Below are 25,008 nucleotides of genomic sequence, written 5' to 3' on the forward strand. Positions count from 1 at the left end.
CTCTTTAAATGGCTGTTTTTTCTGATATTGGCAAACTAGCTTTAATTTCGCATGACCAGTGTAGTTCAGAGGTACCCAACCTGCCTCTTACTGCTATACCACTTGTGCTCCAGCATCTCCATTTCTTACCCTTCTAAAATGACGAGACTACACCTTAGTTTTGGAGTATAAATGGCCATAGCAGCCTATTTATTATTCACACCATATAAATAACTCCAATATCAAATATATAACAAAATATCACCTCTGTAACAACTTGTTTAACTCCAGTCTGTTGGTCTTTGACGGCAACCCCGAACTCCAACACATATTCCACCAATACTCTGCGGGACCTTTTTCCAAATGATAGGCCTCCAGCGGATAATCAGCTCGGAGACAACCCCCTTCCCGCAGTGCAACCTTTCAGTATTCCAGCTAACCTTTTGCTGGAATATGCCGGAGGGGCATATACAACCGATGATCCCCCCACCCCTTTCCATCACATATGTTTACTGCCACCGTCAAAGACCAACAAAACACCGCCACAGCCCGCAAGGATGACATTTTACCTTTAAGGGCTCCCCCACACCCCCAGGGCCCGCTGGATCCCATCTTGCAGCCCCAGCGCCCAGAAAACTATCCCCACTACCTAGAGGTGTATTCCAACATCCTCAATTACAGACCCACATTAGTTTCCACCTCTACTTGCCTGATCACCATGCCCCCCATTCTGAGCCACAACCTCCCCACCACCTGAGTGTTAGGCAACCGTAAGAAGTTGTAAAATATCTGACTTAACGTCCGAGATCAGCTCCCTGATCATCCGAACCCAAAAGCATTACCCCTTGCATGCATAATCCAAACGACCAGCGGTCTATCCCGCCATGCCTAATGTTCCACTTCCGATATCACCTTGCTCCACCTCAACCCACATACCCCTAGCCAGTGAACACATGCCTCTAGCTACCCAACTGTCTGCCAACCAATCTCGCATCTGCTTTCCTGGCACCCCAACAAACATACAGATGACAAAGAAAATCCAGACAAGGCGTATAAGTCCTCCATTTGAACGTAAAAAATGCCAAACAATGGCAGCACCAACTTTAAAGTAACCAACATACCCCACACCACAAACAACACAGCTTGTATGTACAGCCTACGCCCAGCCCCCCCAACACTCAAAACCCAATGCCCCCCCCCCCCGCTCGTTTTTTTTTTTATTATTCATTCCACCACCACACAAAGGCATAGATAAGTGCGGAATCTCTTTGCTTCCCACCTACCATTCCTCCTTACCGCATCCAACCCACATCTGCCAGTTTTTACAGCCGCCCCGATGCGGAAGGAGTGTGAAGCGTATTCTGCACTATCCAACCTTGTGTCCCAGCAGCATATTCAGAACACCCACCTGAACTGGAACCTCGACCAATACTTCCCAGCCTTGTGCCAGGTGAACTGCCCCCATGCCATCTGTTCCAAATCCTAGAAACTCCCATAACATTTTGTCCCTTTTTTTTTATTATTACTCTGAAGCCTGGTAACAAACAGCAGCAACAGCAGCAACTCCACCCCTCTAACCCTTTGATCATTTTTTTTTTAAATTGTCCAACCCAAACTCCTTTTTCAATCCACCCTGCACAGCAGGTTAAACAAAAGCCAAAAAAACACCAGTTATCGCTCAATGGCAGACACCGAGCCCCGTTTACCAAGTTCCTGGAACCACAGTACCACCAACAACCTTACCCCCCACATAGCCATGTCTGACCTCAGACTCCTGCACCGAACAACCCACCCTTCCTTTCATACCTTCATGTAAGCCGCTCATGTGGACTCACTGGCTGACTGCCCTGTTACCTCCTGTAGTGACTCCAATGCCATCTCCCATATCCAGCCAGAGTAGGGAACTCCTCCCCCTCAGTGGCCGGCTAACTCTCTGAACCTGTCCCACTAAAAATAGATGCAAGGAGTAAAACCCCTGTGTTTCCGATGCCTGCACGATGAATAGCATATAGAAAATGTTCAACTGCACCTAACGCAACACAAAACGGTGCTGCCATATGACCAGTTGTGACAACACGGACATGTGGTTGACCACGTATACCACAATTCAACTCCGTGTCAGGTTCCTGCATGAGCCATAGCCCAGCTCCATAGCCAGAACCACTGGAAAAATTCCAATGGCACCCTTTGCAAATGAACACCCCACTTCCACCCAACAAAATTGGGGCCAAAGTTCCTTAATCTATTGCCCCTGAAAGAAAAATTTCCCCCAAACCTGTTTACCCTGCCATGTTTGTGACCTCTTTTCCCATCGACCTTACTCATCGGGCTGGCATCCATTGGGCAAAACCCACTCATCGGAATAAATCCGGCAGGCGAAAGTGAACTTACCCAGCAACGAATGCAAAGTCCTCAACTGTACCTCGCGTCATCCCTGGGCCTCCCAATCCCCCTTCTATAGCACCTCCAACTTGATCACCAGCAGACGATCCTCCGTAACCCCTGAAACAAACACAATGCCAAAACAAAATAGTACAATATCCCTCATTGAGCCCCCTGTGTTTTACAGCCAATGGCACTATGAACCTACCTGCAATGTGCTGCAATGTATAAAGTATAATCGTGCACACACACCGGAGGAAGGTGGTCCAACACACAAAAACGTCTAGGCCATGTATGATTGAATCGGGAACTGACATGTCTCTACCCCCCCCCCCCCCCCCCCCCCCACTCTGGTAAAGAACTAAACCTCTAACCATGGCCCACTAAATTGAGCAACCCATGGGCAGGCATCGATCCAAGTAAAAAGCTCCTCTTGCCAACATCTATCCAGAAGCCGAAGCTCTCCGAATAAACTGTAAGCAAGTGGAACACGGATTCCTGCCATAGGCACCCCTTTTCCATCACACCTAACCCACTTTATAGCTGTGTACCTGAAGTATCGGCCACAGTGCACCGCATCGGATTATGACCAAACTTTTTTTTTTTTGACAGATAATTGGGGAAACGAGTCGAAACTTGTTTGGTTCCTTCTCAGGCACCATCCCCGCTGTAGACACCATTAAAAACCCCGGAGGCAAGCAGCCTCGCCATTTCATTATCTGGGTATCTACTTATAAAAGGCTGCAACCTTTTCAACCTCTTCCAAAAGTAATCCCTTGTGTGACTAGGCTCGCCTGTACATTGTCCTCACGTGAAGGCACGATACCCCCTTACACTGGTGTTTAACGTCAAAAACCACACACTTGCCTTTTCAAATCGTATCCCCGACCTCCTATTGAATTGTGTTCCCAGGGGACCCTCAAAGCACCGGTACATCTCACATTTTTTATTTATTTATTTTTTTGCATCTGCAATCCTTACCATCTCCATCCTACCATTACATGACAACCCCACCGCTGCGCCACTGTCCCCAAACTGGCGGGCGCACCACCCGCCACTTGTGGGCCAGTATCCACCACTTCTGTTCCCAGGCAGAGCAACCACCTACGACATTGCACCCCCCTTTCCAACCCCCCAACAAATCCCGCAATGCAGCTTAAATAAAAAAATTTAGACATTATTTGACTTACCGGGCTGACTGGAATCCCAACAGCCGCCTTGCTTGCCTCCATCGCTGGCTCGCATCCATGTGGCTCCTCCTCCTCGCACACAGACAGCTCACCTTCCGACCTGTTGTCCTAGAGCAGGACCAGTGGTGTCATCAGCCCCCCAGGCAAATAGGTCCTGGGGGCCGTGGAGTCCCTCCGTTGTAGTGCCCGTCTCACCCCCGAAGCTCCGCCCCTGCCATGGTTCCACACATGCTCTCACATGCTGTGACCTGGATGGTCAACCCCATCCTTCCACCGCCATCTTGTGCCATCTCACACCACCTGTGTAGGCCACACCCACCAGTGGGGCTCCACCCCTTTTTTTGTATAAGCGACCTGACGGCCGTACTAATAAGTCTCCCTTGCAGAGCCTTCCTCCGCACGCAGCTATGTAGGAACAGGAGGTAGTAGTCCTGCGATTTGTGGGCAGGGAAGCGGTACCATAACGGCACGTGGCCCCACCCACCGAGCTGGGCCGGCGGCGTGGAGTCCACCCAGACCCTGCTTAGGCAGACGGCTGGCTATTCTTTGCTGGGGGACTGGATTGTTCCCCCAGAGGGCTCTTTGCCTGGCCCATGGCCCCGGATGAGGGCCCTGGTGAAAGCAGACTGCCACAGGCGGCAACCTCTGCATGCACAGCAACCCTCACCTCCCAGCCTCCATCCGCTCACCTGGTCATCCATAAAGACTGCAAACTGTCTGTGCATTCACCCCGGTCCCCTGTTCACCGCTGCTGCCTGCAAACTCATCCGAGTGACATCTCAGCCATGTTGGAGGAGCAGAGGAAATAAAAACTGCCCCCTCCTTCCTTTCTCCACAACTTTCTGTTCACCAGCCCAATCCCGCCTCCTTATATAGTACCACTCCACTTTGGACTCTACTCACTATCCCCTCCCATCTCTTCATATTAACCCATGCATTGTCTCCCCTAAACACACTGTCATGCCCGGCCCTGCACTAATTTTTCTTTTCTGTCTTTTCCATTCCGGGCCTCACTCATCTGTGCACCCAAAATGATAGTGATGCCATAAAATAATTTGTACAAATCTAAGATGTAATTTAGGCTGATCTTTGCTGTATTCATATTGTTATCATGGCTCTAACAGTCATTTTCAGGCATATGGCTGTTTGAACAGACCAAATTTTTTTTTCAATAAATATGTTGTGCTCTATTTAATGTATGCATAAATTACCCTTTAATCTTTTTACTTCCAAACAAAGGTTTCCAATGGAGGGGAAAATAAAGTCCAGGGAAATGAAAGTGAACTGGTAAACATGCAACGTGTGTATGTGTGTGTTTGCATTCAGGTTAATATGTGTGTATATGTTCCAGAGATGGAAGCTATACTAACGCATGTCATTTTAATTTCAGTCTTATACAGGCACAACTTGGATGTATTCCAGTTCAAGACTTTTCACTTACACAGGACATGGCAAAGATTTTCAGACATGGCATACGAGTAACTAAATGTATGCATTTTCTTTATGTGCTGCAAATATTCTGTAATCTAATACTTCATTAACTTGTTTTTATTACAATTGCAGATCTGTATGAGTTTCTTTCATTGCAAGAAAATAAATTCACTGCATTTCTGAATGCCTTAATCCTGGCTAAGTGCTTCAGATGTAAATTGTGGGAAAATTCAACACATGTGTCTAAACAACTGGAAAAAATTGGTAGGTATAACTGAGACATATTTCTTTTGAAAGATTCTTGTCCTACATGTCAACTGGTAGATGTAAATAAGCAGCCATATGAATACTGGCCCATTTGACTTAAATTGAGAAGAGATGGCATATTTTCACTTATTTTCTAGGTAAACAGGTGGGTAGCATAGCCATTCACTTTCCAGAAAGCCTCACTCCACGTTTATTTTCACTTTAGAAAGTTTGCTTGGGCCAAGCTGGCCAAAATTAACTATTTCCTTTAGTAATCATGTTGGGTGCTGTCAGCATTTTATAAATTTTATGTAGCTACTTACAGTATGCAGTGTTGTGTTTTGGCAGCAGTACTGGGAGAAGTGGGTGGATGATGTCACAATCTACACCTCTGCCAATCTGAGGAAGCCTTGTATTCATTGATAACAATACCTTTGATGAATGGCTGAGCAGCGCTTGACCCAACTTGATTTTGTTCTCACAGCAGACGGGAACTCTCTGTACCACAGAAAAATAAATTGGATGCCTAGATCAACCAAAATGTATTATCAGAAAATAAAATAATTAAATTAATCAATAACTTAATTCTGAGGTAGATCCACCAGAAAAGTAACCCTCCCAACCTTAGGGCATAATAAACAAAACAGAGAGAAAAAGATTCCCCCAAGTAGGGCGATGAGAGTCCTGTAATTGATTGCTAAATTTTAATGAATATCAAAAAAACAAAAAACCACATCTATAACACGACAAAGCAGAGACCACTACATGTGTAAACCACAGATAATTAAAAAAGACAACGTTGTCTTGTTAAAAAGGGGAGGTGCAGCTGCACATACACACAGTTCTCACCAACACTCATACAGATATGCACACATAAATAAAGCTAGTAATCGCTATTAATCAAAAAAGCAAATGGCAACTTTTCAGTGTATAGGTGGTAAAACAGCGTGGTCAAACAAAGCAAATATGCAGTCCAGCAAACTAGAGACCGGTAATAAGGCACAGTCCACAGCTTATTCCATAGATACTGACAATTCCTTCTGTAGTGGTTGCAGGTTAGCTTTGTTAAATGAATGGCTAAACAGCGGAGTGTGGATATTAGCCGTAGATGTAGTTAAGGAGCAGTCAGGCACAGTTGCTATATATATATCTTGATCTCTTCAGCTAAGCAAAGCAGGGTAGATGGGATGGGGAGGGCAAGGCAGGAGAAAAGCGTCATACACAATCTACATCTATGTCCATGGTACTCTCACCACATACCAGTTTTTTGGCTGCTTACCGCTACCTGCTTCCAAACATCTCTGCCCATCCAAGTAGATCAATCCTCATCCGAGGTAAATAATCGGGCAGCAAATCTACTGTCCATTCAGTAGCAATAGTACACACTCCATATGGCAGTATGTTTAAATTCCCTGCCGTCTATCATCCACAGGCTGCCGCCATTCAATCCGTGCTCGTGCAGTGAGCTGACAAGTCCCCTGGGTAACGCGTTGATGTCACACTCCCTGACACGTTTCGCTAGCCTATGGGACGCTAGCTTCCTCAGAGCTGGGAGGAGTCTCAGATCGGCTGTTTAAGTAGTAATGGAACTAAATGTAAATCAACACTCGGTGCAGTACCATTGATTGTCTACAAGATGTCAGCCATCCATCCTTCCATTCATGCATAATCATCAGCATGAAACTTATTGAGTGCACACCATTTCTAAATACATAGAGAAAGTGAACACCTGTCTACCTATTCTGGGAACTCTCTGTACCAATGTCAGAACACGGTTCAATTGCTTGGTAACACAAACTGCTAATCAGCAAATCACATGGCAGCAACTCAATGCATTTAGGCATCTAGAAGTGGTGAAGACAACTTGCTAAAGTTCAAACCAAGCATCAGAATGAGGAAGAAAGGGTATTTAAGTGACTTTGAACGTGGTGTGGTTGTTGCTGCCAGATGGGCTGGTCTGAGTATTTAAAAAACTGCTGATCTACTGGGATTTTCACTCATAGAAATTTGTAGAGTTTACAGAGAATGGTCCGAAAAAGAGACAATATCCACCAAGCATCAGTTGTGTTGAGGAAAATGCCTTGTTGATGTCAGAGGTCAGAGGAGAATGGGAAGACTGGTTTGGGATGATAAAAAGGCAACAGTAACTTAACCACTTGCCGACCGCCTCACGCCGATGTACGTCATCAGAATGGCACGGGCAGGCATAAGCACGTACATGTACGTGCTTTGCCTCCCGCGGGTCGGGGGCCCGATCGGGCCCCCGCCCGGTGCCTGCGGCGGTCGGTTTTCGTTCGGGAGCGATCCCGGACGAGGGGACGGCCATTCATTCATGGCCACCCCCTCGCGATCGCTCCCGACGAATGGAAATCCCCGGTGACATCACTTCCTCTCCTGTAATGTAAACACAGGAGAGGAAGTGATGTATTCTCTCCTCCGTGTCGGTATTTTTCGTTCCGACACGGAGGAGAGCGGATCAGTGAGTTGCACCAACACATCCCACACACAGTAGAACATGCCAGGCACACTCACACCCCCCCTTTACCCCCCGATCACCCCCCCAATTACCCCTGCCCCCCAGTCACAGTGACACCAATGTCATTTTTTTTTTTTTTTTTTTTTTTTTTTGCATTGGTGTCATTTGTGACTGTAATAACTGTTAGGGCAGTTAGGGTTAGCCCCCTTTAGTTCTAATGTACCCCCCTAACCCCCCCAATAAAGGTTTAACCCCGTGATCACCCCCCGTCGCCAGTGTCACTAAGGCTGGGTTCACATTGCAGCGGTTTATGAGAACGAATGTGATTCGCACCGCACTGCAGTGCAAATCACATCCGATCTCTGTGCGATTCGAGTTCAGCCATTCGCCGCACCCGCCGCACCCGCCACACCCGCCGCACCCGCCGCAAATTCGCACGGGACCCTTTTTTTGGCCCGCAGCAGAATCGGATCGCATGGGTGTTCACACCATGCGATCCGAGTTTGCAGATCGCACTGCGATATGCGAACTGATCTGGGGGTGTCAGTAACATTTCACTGACACTCCCAGCAGTTCGCATAGGGCAGTGTGAACTGCCGCCGGGAGGCATGCGATGCGGGAACCCGCCGCGGATTCGCGGCGTTTCCGCATCGCTCCAGTGTGAACCCAGCCTAATAAGCGATCATTTTTCTGATCGCCGTATTAGTGTCACAGGTGACGCTAGTTAGGCAGGTAGGTATTTAGGTTCGCCGCAGCTTTTTATAGCGCTAGGGACCCCCATATACTACCGCATAAAGCCCCCTGATTGCCCCCTAGTTAACCCTTTCACCAGTGATCACCATATAACTGTTACAGGTGACGCTGGTTGGTTAGTTATTTTTTTATAGTTTCAGGGCACCCGCCATTTATTACCTAATAAAGGTTTAACCCCCTGATCACCCGGCAGGTGTCATTTGTGACTAATAACTGTTAGGGCAGTTAGGGTTAGCCCCCTTTAGTTCTAAGGTACCCCCCTAACCCCCCCAATAAAGGTTTAACCCCGTGATCACCCCCCGTCGCCAGTGTCACTAAGGCTGGGTTCACATTGCAGCGGTTTATGAGAACGGATGTGATTCGCACCGCACTGCAGTGCAAATCACATCCGATCTCTGTGCGATTCGAGTTCAGCTATACAGATAGTATGGCTGAATTCGTGTCGCACCCGCCGCACCCGCCGCAAACTCGCACGGGACCCTTTTTTTGGTCCGCAGCAGAATCGGATCGCATGGGTGTTCACACCATGCGATCCAAGTTTGCAGATCGCACTGCGATATGCGAACTGATCTGGGGGTGTCATTAACATTTCACTGACACTCCCAGCAGTTCGCATAGGGCAGTGTGAACTGCCGCCGGGAGGCATGCGATGCGGGAACCCGCCGCGCATTCGTGGCGTTCCCGCATCGCTCCAGTGTGAACCCAGCCTAATAAGCGATCGTTTTTCTGATCGCTGTATTAGTGTCACAGGTGACGCTAGTTAGGCAGGTAGGTATTTAGGTTCGCCGCAGCTTTTTATAGCGCCAGGGACCCCCATATACTACCGCATAAAGCCCCCTGATTGCCCCCTAGTTAACCCTTTCACCAGTGATCACCATATAACTGTTACAGGTGACGCTGGTTGGTTAGTTATTTTTTTATAGTTTCAGGGCACCCGCCATTTATTACCTAGTCTCACTAGTGTACCCCTAAATTTAGGGGTGTCTACTTTCTAAAATGGGGTCATTTGGGGGGGGGGGGTTTGTGCCATCTTGGCATTTTATGGCCTTCAAAACTGTAACGCCCTTAGAAAGCCTGAAGGCGGTGCTTGGTTTTTGGGGCCCCGTACGCGGCTAGGCTCCCAAAAAGTCCCACATATGTGGTATCCCCGTACTCAGGAGAAGCAGCAGAATTTATTTTGGGGTGTCATTTCACATATGCCCATGGCATGCGTGAGCAATATATCATTTAGTGACAACTTTGTGAAAAAAAAAAAAAGTTTGTAATTTTCCCGCAACTTGTGGCAAAATATAAAATATTCCATGGACTCAACATGCCTCTCAGCAAATAGCTTGGGGTGTCTACTTTCTAAAATGGGGTCATTTGTGGGGGTTTTGTGCCATCTTGGCATTTTATGGCCTTCAAAACTGTAATAGGTAGTGAGAAGTGAACTCAAAAAATTACGCCCTTAGAAAGCCTGAAGGCGGTGCTTGGTTTTCGGGGCCCCGTACGCGGCTAGGCTCCCAAAAAGTCCCACATATGTGGTATCCCCGTACTCAGGAGAAGCAGCAGAATTTATTTTGGGGTGTCATTTCACATATGCCCATGGCATGCATGAGCAATATATCATTTAGTGACAACTTTGTGAAAAAAAAAAAAAAAAAAAAAAAGTTTGTAATTTTCCCGCAACTTGTGGCAAAATATAAAATATTCCATGGACTCAACATGCCTCTCAGCAAATAGCTTGGGGTGTCTACTTTCTAAAATGGGGTCATTTGTGGGGGTTTTGTGCCATCTTGGCATTTTATGGCCTTCAAAACTGTAATAGGTAGTGAGGCGTGAAATCAAAAATTTACGCCCTTAGAAAGCCTGAAGGCGGTGCTTGGTTTTCGGGGCCCTGTACGCGGCTAGGCTCCCAAAAAGTCCCACATATGTGGTATCCCCGTACTCAGGAGAAGCAGCAGAATTTATTTTGGGGTGTCATTTCACATACGCCCATAGCATGTGTGAGCAATATATCATTTAGTGACAACTTTGTGTAAAAAAAAAAAAAAAATTTTTTTTTTGTCATTATTCAATCGCTTGAGGCAAAAAAATAAAATATTCAATGGGCTCAACATGCCTCTTATCAATTTCCTTAGGGGGTCTACTTTCCAAAATGGGGTCATTTGGGGGGGTTTTGTACTGCCCTGTCATTTTAGCACCTCAAGAAATGAGATAGACAGTCGTAAACTAAAAGCTGCGTAAATTCCAGAAAACGTACCTTAGTTTGTAGATGTGACAACTTTTGCGCAAACCAATAAATATACAATTATTGACTTTTTTTTTACCAAAGACATGTGGCTGAATACATTTTGGCCTAAATGTATGACTAAAATTGAGTTTATTGGATTTTTCTAATAACAAAAAGTAGAAAATATCATTTTTTTTCAAAATTTGCGGTCTTTTTACGTTTATATCGCAAAAAATAAAAATCGCAGAGGCAATCAAATACCATCAAAAGAAAGCTCTATTTGTGGGAAGAAAAGGACGCAAATTTTGTTTGGGTACAACATTGCATGACCGCGCAATTACCAGTTAAAGCAGCGCAGTGCCAAAGTGTAAAAAGACCTCTGGTCATTTACCAGCAAAATGGTCCGGTCTGAAAGTGGTTAAATAACAACTTGTTACAACCAAAGTATGCAGAATACGATCTCTAAATGCACAACACATTGAATCCTGAAGCAGATGGGCAGCAGCAGCAGACAACCACACCAGGTGTCACCACTGTCAGCTAAGAAAAGGAAACAAGGTTCACCAAAATTGGACAATAGAAGATTGGAAAAACATTGACTGGTCTGATGCGTCTCAAATGGGGCTGCGACATTCAAATGGTAGGGTCAGAATTTGTTGTAAACTACATGAAAGCATGGATCCATCCTGCCTTGTATCAACAGTCCAGGCTGGTGGTGGTGTAGTGGTGTGGGGGATATTTTCTTGGCACACTTTGGGCCCCTTAGTACCAATTTAGCATTGTTTAAACGCCACGCCACGCCACGACTTACCTGAGTATTGCTGCTGACTATGTCCATCTCTTTATGACTACAATGTACCCATCTTCTGATGGCTTGCACCATGTCACAAAGCTCAAATCATCTCAAACTGGTTTATTGAACATGACAATGAGTTCACTGTACTCCAGTGGCCTCCACAGTCACCAGATCTCAATCCAATAGAGCACCTTTGGGATGTGATGGAACGGGAGATTCACATTATGGATGTGCAGCCGAAAAATCTGCAGCAACTACGTAATGGTTGTCTGTTAAAATGGACCAAAATCCATTTCCAACACCTTGTTGAAGCTATGAAACGAAGAATTAAGTTCTGAACCGGGTACTAGCAAGGGGTACCTAATAAAGTGGGTGGTGAGTGTGTGTGTATACAGTGGATATAAAAAGTCTCCACGCCCCTGTTAAAATGTCAGGTTTTTGTGATGTAAACAAATGAGACAAAGATAAATAATTTCAGAACTTTTTCCACCTTTAATGTGACTTTAAAATGTAGAACTCAGTTGAACAACAAACTGAAATCTTTTAGTTGGAGGGAAGTAGAAAAAAATAAATAAATGTGTTTGCATAAGTGTGCACACCCTTAAACTAATACTTTGCTGAAGCACCTTTTGATTTTATTACAGTACTCTTTTTGGGTATGTCAGCATGACACATCTTGACTTGGCAATATTTGCCCACTTTTCTTTGCAAAAAACAGTCCACGTTTGTCAGATTGAGAGGGCATCTCCTGTGCACAGCTCTTCTCAGATCATCCCACAGATTTTCAATGAGATTTAGGTCTGGTCTCTGGCTGGGCCATTCCAAAACGTTAATATTCTTCTGGTAAATCCATTCCTTTGTTGATTTGGATGTATGTTTTGGGTAGTTGCTCTTCATATTCAGCTTTCTAGCAGAAGCCGTAACGTTTTGTGCCAATATTGACTGGTATTTGGAACTCTTCATAATTCCCTCTACCTTGAATAAAGCCCCTGTTCCAGCTAAAGAAAAAAAGCCCCAAGGCATGATGCTCCACCACCATGCTTTATGGTGTTCTTTTGGTGAGGTGCAGTTTTGTTTTTCCACCAAATATATATTTGGGAATTATGACCAAAAAAGTTCAGTCTTGGTTTCATCAGACCATAACACATTTTCCCACATGCTTTTGAGATGTGTTTTTGCAAAATTTAGCCAGGCTTGGATGTTTTTCTTTGTAAGAAAAGGCTTCCATCTTGTCACTATACCCCATAGCCCAAAAATATGAAGAATAGGGGAGATTTTTGTCATATGTACCCTGTTTCCCCTAAAATAAGACCTAGCGTGATTGTCGGTGTTGGCTGCAATATAAGCCCTACCACCCAAATAAGCCCTACTCTGTTTCCTCAAAAATAAGCCCTACCCTGAAAAGAAGACCTACAAGGACTTTAACTAGGGCTTATTTGGGGGGTAGGGCTTTTATTGCAGCTATCACCGACAATCACACTAGGTCTTATTTTAGGGGAAACAGGTTAACACACTGCCAGTACTTGCCAGATATTCCTGCAGCTCCTTTAATGTTGCTGGAGGCCTCTTGGAAGCCTCCCTGACCAGTTTTCTTCTGGTCTTTTCACCAATTTTGAAACTTCCAGTTCTTGGTAATGTCACTGCTGTGCCATATTTTCTTCATTTGATGATGACAGTCTTCATTGTCAGAGGCGTAGCTTGAAGCTTGTGGGCCCCGATGCAAAAGTCGACCTGCCCCCCCCCCCCCACTACTTCCAACGTGCGTGAAGATACATCCACTGCACGCCAAGATACTCAAAGTGGCTTAAGAGTTTTGAGTTTCCAGAGTTCCTCTTTACATCAGAGGACAGGGATCACAGCTGGAGAATCAGAGGACAGGGACCCCTGGCAGGTCACTTGGCAGAGCTCCTTTGCCATCCCAGCAGTGTATACAGCTCCCCCTCACACTACACAGGGCTGGGGTCACATTCCTTTACACACAGTCTGCCATTTTCTCAGGGTGTATCTGGCTTTTATGTTGTCCTTCTGAATTGTGAAATTCTCTGGTTGGAACAACAGTGTAGTTGCAGTAGGCAGATCGTGGCTGACTGGCTGTGTTGTAAAGGAATGTGATTTCAGTCCTGTGGAGGAGGAACAGTATAGAGTGCTGTAATGGGAAAGAAGCTCAGCAGCTGGGCATAGCATGCAGGGTGGAGGGGATGGTCAGGGGGATGTGGGGGGGGGGGGCAACTTAGATCTGGGAGGGCAAAGCCATGTAACGCAAAATCTGGAGCCTGCAGATTTTCAGGGGGTGCTAAGGTATTTGTTTTAGCAATTTCTGAAGGTTTCTCTGTCAGTGTTGTCAGGTGTTGGGGGAAGGTCACCTGCCGGAGATGTGTGTCTTTTCCCCAGTTGTCAGGGAAGTGAGGTGGTGAGTAGACATCCCTGTGTGGGAGAGGGTACAGAGAATCCCAGCTGGTGACAAGGAGACGCTGAGCAGTGCCATACCTCACCAGTGACATCGATCCCATCGTGGCTACAGGACGGCCCTCTCCTCCTCTTGCCTCACTGGGCTTGGATACCAGTCCATATTGCACACAACACAGACACTTCCCCATCCTGGCTGTTCTCACCTCGTGCTCCTCTCCATTCAGGAAATGCCTCACAGCTTCTCCCCAGCCAATGGGAACAAAGGGGTGTGGACTGTGGAAGGCAAAGTAGTAGCTCAGTACTGGAGCGTAGCTGTGGGGCCCTAGGACAGATTGGAGCTGGATTTTGTGGAGGATATGATAATATGACAGGGAGGCTGCAGGGGCCCCCTGGACCTAGGGGCGGGGTTGCGATTTTGACCCCTGCAACCCCTTATGCCATGCCCATGTTCACTGTGTTCCATGTTATATCTAATGCCTTGGAAACTCTTTTGTACCCTTCTCCTGACTGATACCTTTTAACAGTGAGATCCCTCTGATGCTTTGGAAGCTCTCTGCGGACCATGGCTTTTGCTGTAGGATGCCAATAAGAAAATGCCAGGAATGACTTACTGGAACAGCTGAACTTTATTTTGGGTTAATCAGAGGCCCTTTAAATGATGTGTGCACTGACTCCTATTTAACATTAGTTTGAATGTGATTGCTTAACTCTGAACACAGCTACATCTCCAGTTATATGAGAGTGTACACACTTATGGAACAACATTATTATTATTATTATTTTTTTTTTTACTCCCCCCCCCCCCCCCACTAAAATATTTTGGTTTGTTTTTCAGTTGAGTTGTACAGTTTATAGGTCACACTAAAGTGGTTGTAAACCCTATTTTACAACCTTATGCTATAGGTAAGCCTATATTAAGGCTTACCTGTAGCTGTCTAGAATATCTCCTAAACCTGCACGGTTTAGGAGATATACATGTGCACTGGGGAAAACTGAAACAATGCCACCTATGTGCCGTTGCTGCAGTCTTCGTGTATCTGTTACCAGTGGCTCCCACGTAAGTGACGTCATCGCGGGTCCGGCCAATCACAGCGCCGGAGCCGTGATACCCGGAAGTAACTCTGGGATGACATGTCGGCGGCTGAAGGGGGACACGAGGACCGCTGCGGGGGCTTCGGTCTGTGGTAAGTAATACATAATGAGCTAGTATGCTGTGTGTGTGTGTGTGTGTGTGTGTGTGTGTGTGTGTGTGTGTGTGTGTGTGTGTGAGATTATATATATATATATATATATATATATATATATATATATATATATACACACACACACATAAAATAAGTGTTGAAGGGGGCGTGTCTGGACGTGGGCGACGGCAGACGTCTTTGCAGGGAGCTCCGGATTACTGACGCTAATCCGCCACCATCGGGGTTTTAAACAACCGATTTTGTGCAAAAAAAACTGCCCGCACATCCATCTTGCTACCCCGAGGCCTCCCAGGGACATCAGCACGGATCTGGAGATAGGGGACCCTCAATTACCCCCATACTTACCTAGCGATCTACCAGGCATGATCTGGAGGCCTCGCTGGACCCACGGGGACGCCGCGGCCTGATCCGTCCTAGTGCGGCCTAGTGGAACTAGTGGATCCCCGCTGTTTCCTGGGGCTGCGTCCCCGCCGTAATTCACCACGGCCGTTCCGGCCTACATCGGAAGTACAGGCCACCCCTCTACACCCGCCCTATAAGTCCTCCAAGCCCTAGACCTGGCCCGGGGTGCCGGCACAGCCTACAGATACAGTGTTCTATGTGCTGCGGCCTATGAAAACGTGCCCTGGGCCCTCTGCACTCTGACACTTCCAGTCCTACAGCCATACTGCCTAGCCTCTGCCTGCCTACTAGTGTGACGTGAGAGGCTGCCAGTGGGCACTGCCACCAGGGACGGTTGGTCTGTCGGCAACTAGGGACGTATCTAGCTGCCCCTCAGCAAAACCTCTGGGCCAAGGGTGGAAGAGGAAGGGTGCACCCAGAGGAGTTACCCCTATCACGATAGCACCCCTCTCCGGGGGCTGTGGCTTAAGGATGGCTGGGTGAAGACATGCTCTGGGGGGCCCCCTGCCTGACCCGGACCATATGGGCCAAAACACAGCTTGACTTGATGTGAACTCGGCATGAACACCCCCAAACAATACAGGACACGATCAGCGACCCGTGGGACCAACAACTGACCCTCACAGCCCGGTATTCAACGTTTCTTCAGAGGGAGTCCGTGCACTTCCCCTGGTTCCATCACCACTACGCCTCGAGTGGCCCACATGGAAAAAGTCCCCTCCGAGACGCTACACCCGCATCAGACTCCCTCACAGAGACACCAGCCGTGTTCCGGTCTGAGATGGCCAGCTCTACCTCAAACCACGGACGCCTTGATGACGACCTCCGCAGTATGCTGCGAGCTCTACCTACGAGGGCGGACATTGAGGCCCTCCCCACGAGGGCGGACATTGAAGCCCTAATCCCGCGGATAGAGGAGGCAAACAGTAGGGACATACAAGCGATGAGGACGGAGCTGCATCCCATAGAAGACCGATCCTCATCAGGAGAAACCCAGATCACCACATTGGGGACTAGGGTGCAAGCCCTGGAACACGCACAGGATACCCATGCATTGGTAGCACAGGAGATGCAGCTCCATCTGGAGGAAATGGAGGACCGCAGTCGCTATAATGACTTGCGTCTGCGGGGTCTCCTGGAGGCTACAGGCCCAGAGGATTTGGCAGAGACTGTTACCGCTATCTTTCACAGGCTCCTGGGGGACCCGCCTCCCTCCCTGGAAACTGACCGGGTCCACCGTACGCTGGGTCCCAGATCTACTGATCCGGCTAGACCCCACAATGTTCTGTGCCGCCTACACAGGTACACACAGAAGGAAGTGCTCCTAAAGAGGGCATGGGATCATGGGGTCATTGAATTTGATGGGGCACAGATTCAGATACTCCCGGATCTATCCAGGGCCGCACTACAGCGCCGTGCCATGCTGAAACCGGCTCTTGAAGTTGCAAGACGCCATGGTTGCACGTACAGATGGGGCTACCCCCTAACGGTCATCTTTCGCAATGATAGCAGCTCCTTTACATTACGCGCACCAGCAGACCTCTCAGCCCTCTTTACTTTCCTGGGGGCAGAACCAGTCCCAGTGCCAAACTGGCTAGTAAGGCTCCCGTACCCTGCAGGCCGCTTAGACCCATCGCCAGGCAGATCCGCCAAACCAGCTCGCTCCCAGAGGTCCCAAGGTCGGTCCCGCACCACATCCACATCTATCAATGGATCACGTGAGTCATAATTGCACCCTTCAGCACTTACTATGTTGTTCTGCACTGGCTGACGTTTCCACCCCTCATCAGCACTATTCTCTTGGGATCGGCATCCCCCCACCAGGATTTTCCCCCGCCCTATGGCCGCCATGGCTGCTGGCGCCATGCAGAGAATACGTGGAGCGGTGCCGCGCCTTGGTGGCCCCGGGCATACCTACATGTTTGTCACCATCCTCTGGCCGCGCTGGGCCACTCATGCAGCATTCTGGCGAGGCCCGGGGCAGCGTACACCTTTAGGGCCCCCTATGGCCCATCTACATGGACCCCATGACTATTATACTCCTGAGGACGCCGGGAGCACAGGGACATCCTGGAACATGTGTGGGGGTCAAGTGGGTCACTGTTGCGGGTTTTGCGCTGCAGTTGGGGGGTGGCTGGGTGGTGGCTCCCAATTTTGTGATGGGGTGGGGTGAGATGGGGCCTTTCTTCCTCCCTCCTCCGTCCCCCCATCCCTGTCTCCCTCTCTCCCCGCCCCCCCTCCCTCTCTCCCTCTCTCCGTGACCTGTTGTCTCCCGGATGGCGTGGGGGGGAGGATGCGCCGCACTGACATGCAAGGGGGAATGCTTATTTAGAGGTGTTTTATGGTTCTTTGCGCTAGTTAGTTTGCTATGTCACCAGCCAGTGTAGCTACTTTGTAGGTAATTGTGCAACGTTATAACTTACCTATTTTTATAGCATGTCACGTTTTCACGAATTCTGGAAGGTCTTTAATCTTCCGCGCATATTAGTCCTGTCCACACGGACATCACTCAATTGCCCACATCTACGCATGCACCTAAGGCCTGGGGCTCTGGGGAGGTTATGGGAGCTCCCCGTTAGCCCGCGCTGAACGTTCTCCCAATTAGGTTGACGCTATACATCCAGGTATTCCCGGTGGGCGTTGACGCAGAAATTTGCTGCATTTTAGTTATCCAGCTTCACTGGACAGTGCTGGCTGAGAGTCTTTCCCTCTCGGTCGCAACCCAATACCTGAAAAAATCAGTTCTCTATCTCTTTAACCTCCCACTATTACACTCCACTGATACACTTTTCCACCCTCAAGTCTTTCCTCCCATACCTCCCACACTGACACGATCATGGATGTGCTTAACATTGTTACCCTTAATGCGAAGGGATTCAACGTCCCAGAGAAGAGGCTCATGCTACTGAACGACAGAACACTGACATTGTCTTAATACAGGAGACACACTTTAGGGAGAACAGGTTCCCTATTCTAAAAAAACTGATTTTACCTGACAGTCTACCACTCCACATACTCGGAGGCCAAATCTAGAGGGGTCTCCATTCAAATATCAGCCAGAGTCCCATGGACTCTGATAGATCTAAAAACAGACCCAGAGGGAAGGTTTTTATTCCTTAAAGGCCTGATTGGTGATGTGAAGGTTACCATCGCAAACCTCTATGCCCCTAACAGCCAACAAGACCTGTTTGTGAAAAGACACTCAAACTTGCTTCAAAACTTTACAGAAGGACAACTTATTATAGGCAGGGACATAAACATCCCCTTACTACCCACAGAGGACACCTCCACAGGCCTATCCTCCATCTCCCATGGCACACGGAAGGCTGTCCACGCAGCTCTACATGTCGCACAACTGGTGGATGTCTGGCGCCTCTTCCACCCCCAGTGAACGGGATTACACTTTTTTTCTAGACCACACCACGGGTACTCACGCATCGATTATTTCTTGATGCCACACGACCAACTTCAGGCGGTCAAATGATCCACCATTGGGTCTATCACATGGTCAGACCATGCCCCAGTTACATTACGCTATGCTTTGACCGACTTTGAGGGGACAAAAGAAGCCATGCAGACTCAATGAGAGCCTCCTCCAAGACGCCGAGGTACTAACAGACGTAACGACAGAACTATCACATTATTTCCACACTAACAGCACAGGGGACTGCGACGCGGGCCCAATTTGAGAGGCACACAAGGCGGTGATTCGAGGGGTACTGATAAAATACAGCACACGACTTAAAAGACAGCGAACCGCTCAACTATCCGTGTTATTCGGCAAACTTCAAATTTTAGAAGCAAAACACAAAACATACACCGACTACTCCATTAGGTAGTGAGCTGGATACGATATGCACTCAGATAACCGATCTTCTCCACTTTAAAGCTAAGGCAGCGCTCCAGATTTCCCGTAAAAAAAAATCTACGAATCAGGTAATAAATGTGGTAGATTACTTGCACAATCTCTGAAAGCCCAACGGGCGGCATCTTATATACCCCACGTCTTCTCCCTCTTGGGGAGGCGAGAGACGCTGCCCCAACAAATTACCAAAGCATTCAAGTCCTTTTTACGAGACTCTATACAACCTAAACATAGCCCAACCCTCCCCAGTGCACATCTTGCCAACGGAAATACGGGAAATTTTAGAGGTACCCATAACATTGTCCGAAATACAACTGGCAATAGGAAATACCAAGCGAGGGAAGGCCCCGGGACCAGACGGCCCAACAATACAATACTATAAGACTTTACTCCCTTCTCTTGGAAATCATCTACTTAACCTTTTCAATTACCTTACTAAGGGGAGCAAACTCCATGATGCCACGTTACAGGCCCATATAGCAGTGATCCCCAAGGAAGGTAAAGACCCGTCTCAGTGCGGGAGCTACCGTCCAATTTCCCTACTGAATACAGATCTTAAGCTGTTTACTAAAATCATAGCCTCGAGGCTGCAGTCATACATCCCCGATTTTGATACACCTAGACCAGGTAGGCTTTGTCCCAACCAGGGAGGCTAGTGACAACACCACCAAAGTCCTAAACCTGCTTTACGCTGCCACCTTGGAAAACAGGCCAAGTGTCTTTCTCAGCACATATGCTGAGAAAGCCTTTGACAGGGTGAACTGGGCTTTTATGTCTGCCACCCTACGCCATATAGGGCTGGGTAGTAACATGTTGCAATGGATCTCTGCAATATATACAACACCGTCGGCCAGGGTTAGGGCTAATGGAGTAACCTCCCAACCCTTTCAGATCACGAACGGGAAGCGACAGGGATGCCCACTCTCACCCCTCCTCTTTGCGTTGTCTCTCGAACCATTCCTATGCCACATCAGATTAAATCCGAACATAACAGGAATACAGATTAAACACACTCAATACAAAGTGTCAGCCTACGCTTGCTGTTTGTGTCGGTGGCTGGTCCAAAGAAAGGCATGGCGGTCTCGTCGGCCACCATTTCGAGGTGGATCATACAGATTGTAGTAAAAGCCTACGCCTTGAAGGGGCAGGTGCCCCCCTTTCCAGTCACGGCCCACTCCACAAGGGCAATCGGAACGTCTTGGGCCTTCTGACACCAAGCGTCTGCTGCTCAAGTGTGTAAATCGGCGACCTGGTCGTCTGTCCACACGTTTACCAAGTTCTACAAGGTAGACATCAGTGCATCAGCTGATGCCTGTTTTGGCCGCAAAGTTTTGCAGGCGGCCGTGTAGTTGCAATTGAATATGCAATATATATTTTCTGTCTTTCCTGTTTCTTTTTGATAAAAACACAGTACTGTTATGTTAATGCACTGTTGAGAGGATGTTAAAAAAAAAAAAAAGAGAATACATTTATATATATATATATATATATATATATATATATATATATATATATAAAATGTGTGGGTGTGTGTGTGTGTGTGTGTATATATACACATTATCTCACAAAAGTTAGTACACCCCTCACATTTTTGTAAATATTTTATTATATCTTTTCATGTAACAACACTGAAGAAATTACACTGTATAACTGTGTAAATTTGCTGTCCCCTCAAAATAACAACACACAACCATTATTGTCTAAACCGCTGGCAACAAAAGTGAGTACATCCGAGGCAATGGGGGTAGGGATACCGACAACGCAGCTCACACACCTCCAAGCCAGCTTTAACTTGAAGTGGACAAACAAGGCCCTGAAATACCTAGGTACATACATCCCTCATACGCTCTCGAAACTGTACGAACTTAATTTCCCACCACTACTATTGGAAATAAAAACACTCCTGACCCCAATGGCAATCGGGCATGCACTTCTGGATAGGCCGTTCCAACATCTTAAAGATGTCTATCCTCCCAAAAATCCTCTACCTGATGCAGGCCCTACCTATACGCATACCAACTGCCCTCTTCAAAAGGGTACAATCTGCATTCACAGAATTCGTCTGGGCAAAAAAAAGACCTAGACTCGCCAATAAACTCATTGTTCTCCCCAAATCACACGACGGTCTAGCCCTACTGAATATCCGAGCCTACTATCAGGCTGTGCATCTGGGGAGACTCATGGATTGGTGCCCATCAGGGAACGAAGCTATGGGCCAATCTGGAACAATCCCAAAGTGCGATCCCGCTCTGGGAGGGCGCCATGGTGCTACCCAGCACTGCCAACAGAGATAAAACGTCACCCACTGATTGGTAACTCGGCGAGGGTTTGCGCCCAGATAATTTCGCAAACGTCCCTCTCCTCCCCGAATTCGCCCCTTTACCCTATAATAGGCAACCCCTGATTTACACCGGGTCTTTACGACGGATGCCTCCGGGGTCTGGGTGAGGCGGGCCTACACCAAGCTTCCCACTACAGTTCAGGTGGGTGCTGAAAATTGATGGCGGATTTCCTGGATCCTACGGGCCCGTTCTGCCTAGACTTCCTGAGGACACTCCAACTATCACATTTCCTTTCTACGATCCCACCCCCCAAGGAAGACTCCCAGATGCTTACAGCCCTGGAGGTGCTGTGCACTGACACGGGTGCCCTACCACACACACTTTCATTGACTTATAACCTTTTAAATGCTCCCTCAGCAGACTTTATACCCCTGGGACTACTTAATTGGGAAAAAAGAGTTAGTTTGCCAATTCAATACCACCAAGAGGCAACGTATTCTCAGATTTACACACAAATCCTCTATCTGTGCCAAGATCCAGGAAACAAATTGCAAAATTCCCTCACGTTGGTATAGGACCCCTTCACTACTCAACCAGTTTTACCCAAATACATCAGACCTGTGTTGGTGCTGTCACACAGACAAAGGGACCCTGCTGCATATTTTTTGGTCATGCCCTAAACTAACGCACTTCTGGAAAGTAGTGCGTGAGACAATAGAACAATTCACGGACCGGCCCATCACAGACGACCCATCATTTTTTCTCTTACACGCCTCCAATATCCCTGATAGGAAATACAAGAAGTCAGTGATCCGCCACCTACTTGACGCAGCTAAAGGCCTGCATACCACTCCAATGGAAATCGGCTCTTCCACCGACCATTGACCTCTGGCTTCGTAAGGTGGAGGATATCAGGAAAATGGAGGACCTTATCCTCACAGCACAAAACAGAGAGGAGACCTTCACTAAAACCTGGCAGGGATGGAATGTGTTTATATACTCAGCTGAGGGCCAGGCCCTGATAGGTTCTGACACAGACACATAATACCGCATGCAGTGACAATACTATGTTGAGTCATGTGGACGTAGACATAAGCCCCGTAGCTACAATTCTGATCGGATATCTGAACACTCCATGATCGTGTGACACACACTGCTCCCCCCCTACCCCCCACCCCTCTCCTTCAACCCCCCATACTCGATACTCCCCCTTTCTTCTCTTTTGCCATCTGTCCTTCCTACTTCTTTACTTCACCCTTCCCCACATATTGGGGGCTGTATTAATATAGATACCTAGTTAGTTAAAAAGGAAACTGGCAAGGGAGCCCACGAGACAGCGATAATTCACAATTTCACAAGATGGTGCTTATTGTTCCTGATGATAATGTTAGCAGAGACTTGATGTTGTATCTAGACATGTGCAGAGTAAAAAAATTTCGTTTCGGAATTTCGTTTTCGTCTGAAAACTTAATTTATTTAGTTACTCCCGAAATTCGTTTTTATTTATTTAGTTTTTCGTTCAAAAATTGCATTCGTCCGAAAATCCACATGAATCACGGTCGAATCTGTCTTTGAAGGCTTATGGTGTCTGTCGAATGTATAAAGAAGATTCGACGGAGCTAGTATATAGCATACTTTAGAACCCTATTAAAGTCTATGGGACTCCAACGTTCAAAATCTAAAGTGCTAATTTTAAAGGCTAATTTGCAAGTTACTGTCCTAAAAAGTGTTTGGGGACCCGGGTCCTGCCCCAGGGGACATGGATCAATGCAAAAAAAAGTTTTAAAAACGGCCGTTTTTTCGGGAGCAGTGATTTTAATAATGATTAAAGTGAAACAATAAAAGTGTAATATTCCTTTAAATTTCGTAGGGGGGGGGTTGTCTATAGTATGCCTGTGAAGGGGCGCGTGTTTCCCGTGCTTAGAACTGTCCCTGCACAAAGTGTCATTTATGCAGGAAAAAAAAGTCCTTTAAAATCACTCGCAGCTATTATGAATTGTCGGCTCCCGTAATACAGAGAACACTCATTGAAAGTCATTGATAAAAAAATAAATAAATAAATAAAAAAGCGTGGGGGTCCCCCAAATTCAATTACCAGGCCCTTCAGGTCTGGTATGGATATTAAGGGGAACCCTGCCTCAAATTTAAGAAAAAATTTGACGTGGGGTTCCCCCTAAATATCCATAACCAGACCCTTCAGGTCTGGTATGGATATTAAGGGGAACCCCGCGTCAAATTAAAAAAAAAATTGACGTGGGGTTCCCCCTAAAAATCCATACCAGACCCTTTATCCGAGCACGCAACCTGGCAGGCCGCAGGAAAAGAGGGGGGGACGAGAGAGCGGCCCCCCCTCCCTCCTGAACCGTACCAGGCCACATGCCCTCAACATTGGGAGGATGCTTTGGGGGTCTGTGACCCCTCAAAGCACCTTGTCCCCATGTTGATGAGGACAAGGGCCTCATCCCCACAACCCTGGCCGGTGGTTGTGGAGGTCTGCGGGCGGGGGGCTTATCAGAATCTGGAAGCCCCCTTTAACAAGGGGACCCCCAGATCCCGGCCCCCCCCGTTTGAAATGGTAAGGGGGTACAAAAGTACCCCTACCATTTCACAAAGAAAGTGTAAAAAATGGTTAAATAAAACAAACACACTTTTGAAAAATTCCTTTATTAAAAATAAAAAAATAACTTGCAGAATCTTTTCTCTCTGTCAAATCTTTTTTCTCTGTCGAATATTTTCTCTATATAATCTTGGACTAATAGAGGTAAGGTTAGGCACATTCGACCACAGGTTCTATAGACACAGATTGTTGTCAGAGTCATGTCGAATCTCCTATTCTATATCGAACTGTTGTAACAATGAAAACGAAAATAAAGCATTTATTTATGTCGGATCTTTCGTTTTTCGGATTTTGTGCTTTCGTTATCGTTTGTCAAAACGAAAATAGCTGAAATTCGGACGAAAATGCATTCGGACGAAAACGAATGCACATGTCTAGTTGTATCACCTGTTTTGCCTTTTACTCTGTAGGCCGCGTAGAAAGTATGTAACCTGTTGGTCTATGTGGACCCATTTCCTGATATAAATAAACAATTAAAAAGGTGCTATTGACATGACATTTTCACCACATGTTAAAAACAACCCATGTAATCCACACATACAAAGAAACCAAAACAAACAAGTTCAGAAATTAGGTTATGTGTAATAAAATGGAATGACACAGGGAAAAAGTATTGAACACATGAAGAAAAGGAGGGGCAAAAAGGCATGGAAATCCAAGACACCAGCGGAACTTATTTGTTTTGGTTTCTTTGTATGGATTGCGTGGGTTGTTACCGACATGTGGTGAACATTTCAAGTCAATAGTACTTTTAGAAATATAT

General features: G+C 47.0%; 1 protein-coding gene across 1 annotated transcript in view; it reads left to right on the plus strand.

Moving 5' to 3' along the window:
* The window catches only part of HFM1 (helicase for meiosis 1), a 397,375-nt gene that overhangs the window by 247,387 nt on the left and 124,980 nt on the right, over positions 1 to 25,008 (plus strand). The window contains 3 exon segments of the mRNA XM_077451089.1: positions 4,791 to 4,838; positions 4,942 to 5,039; positions 5,115 to 5,246. Coding sequence (XP_077307215.1) covers positions 4,791 to 4,838; positions 4,942 to 5,039; positions 5,115 to 5,246 — 278 coding nt within the window.

The sequence above is a fragment of the Lithobates pipiens genome, unplaced genomic scaffold, assembly GCF_037356315.1.
Source record: "Lithobates pipiens isolate NorthernLeopardFrog02 unplaced genomic scaffold, aLitPip1_a1.2 Scaffold_23, whole genome shotgun sequence".
In the NCBI taxonomy this organism is placed as follows: domain Eukaryota; kingdom Metazoa; phylum Chordata; class Amphibia; order Anura; family Ranidae; genus Lithobates; species Lithobates pipiens.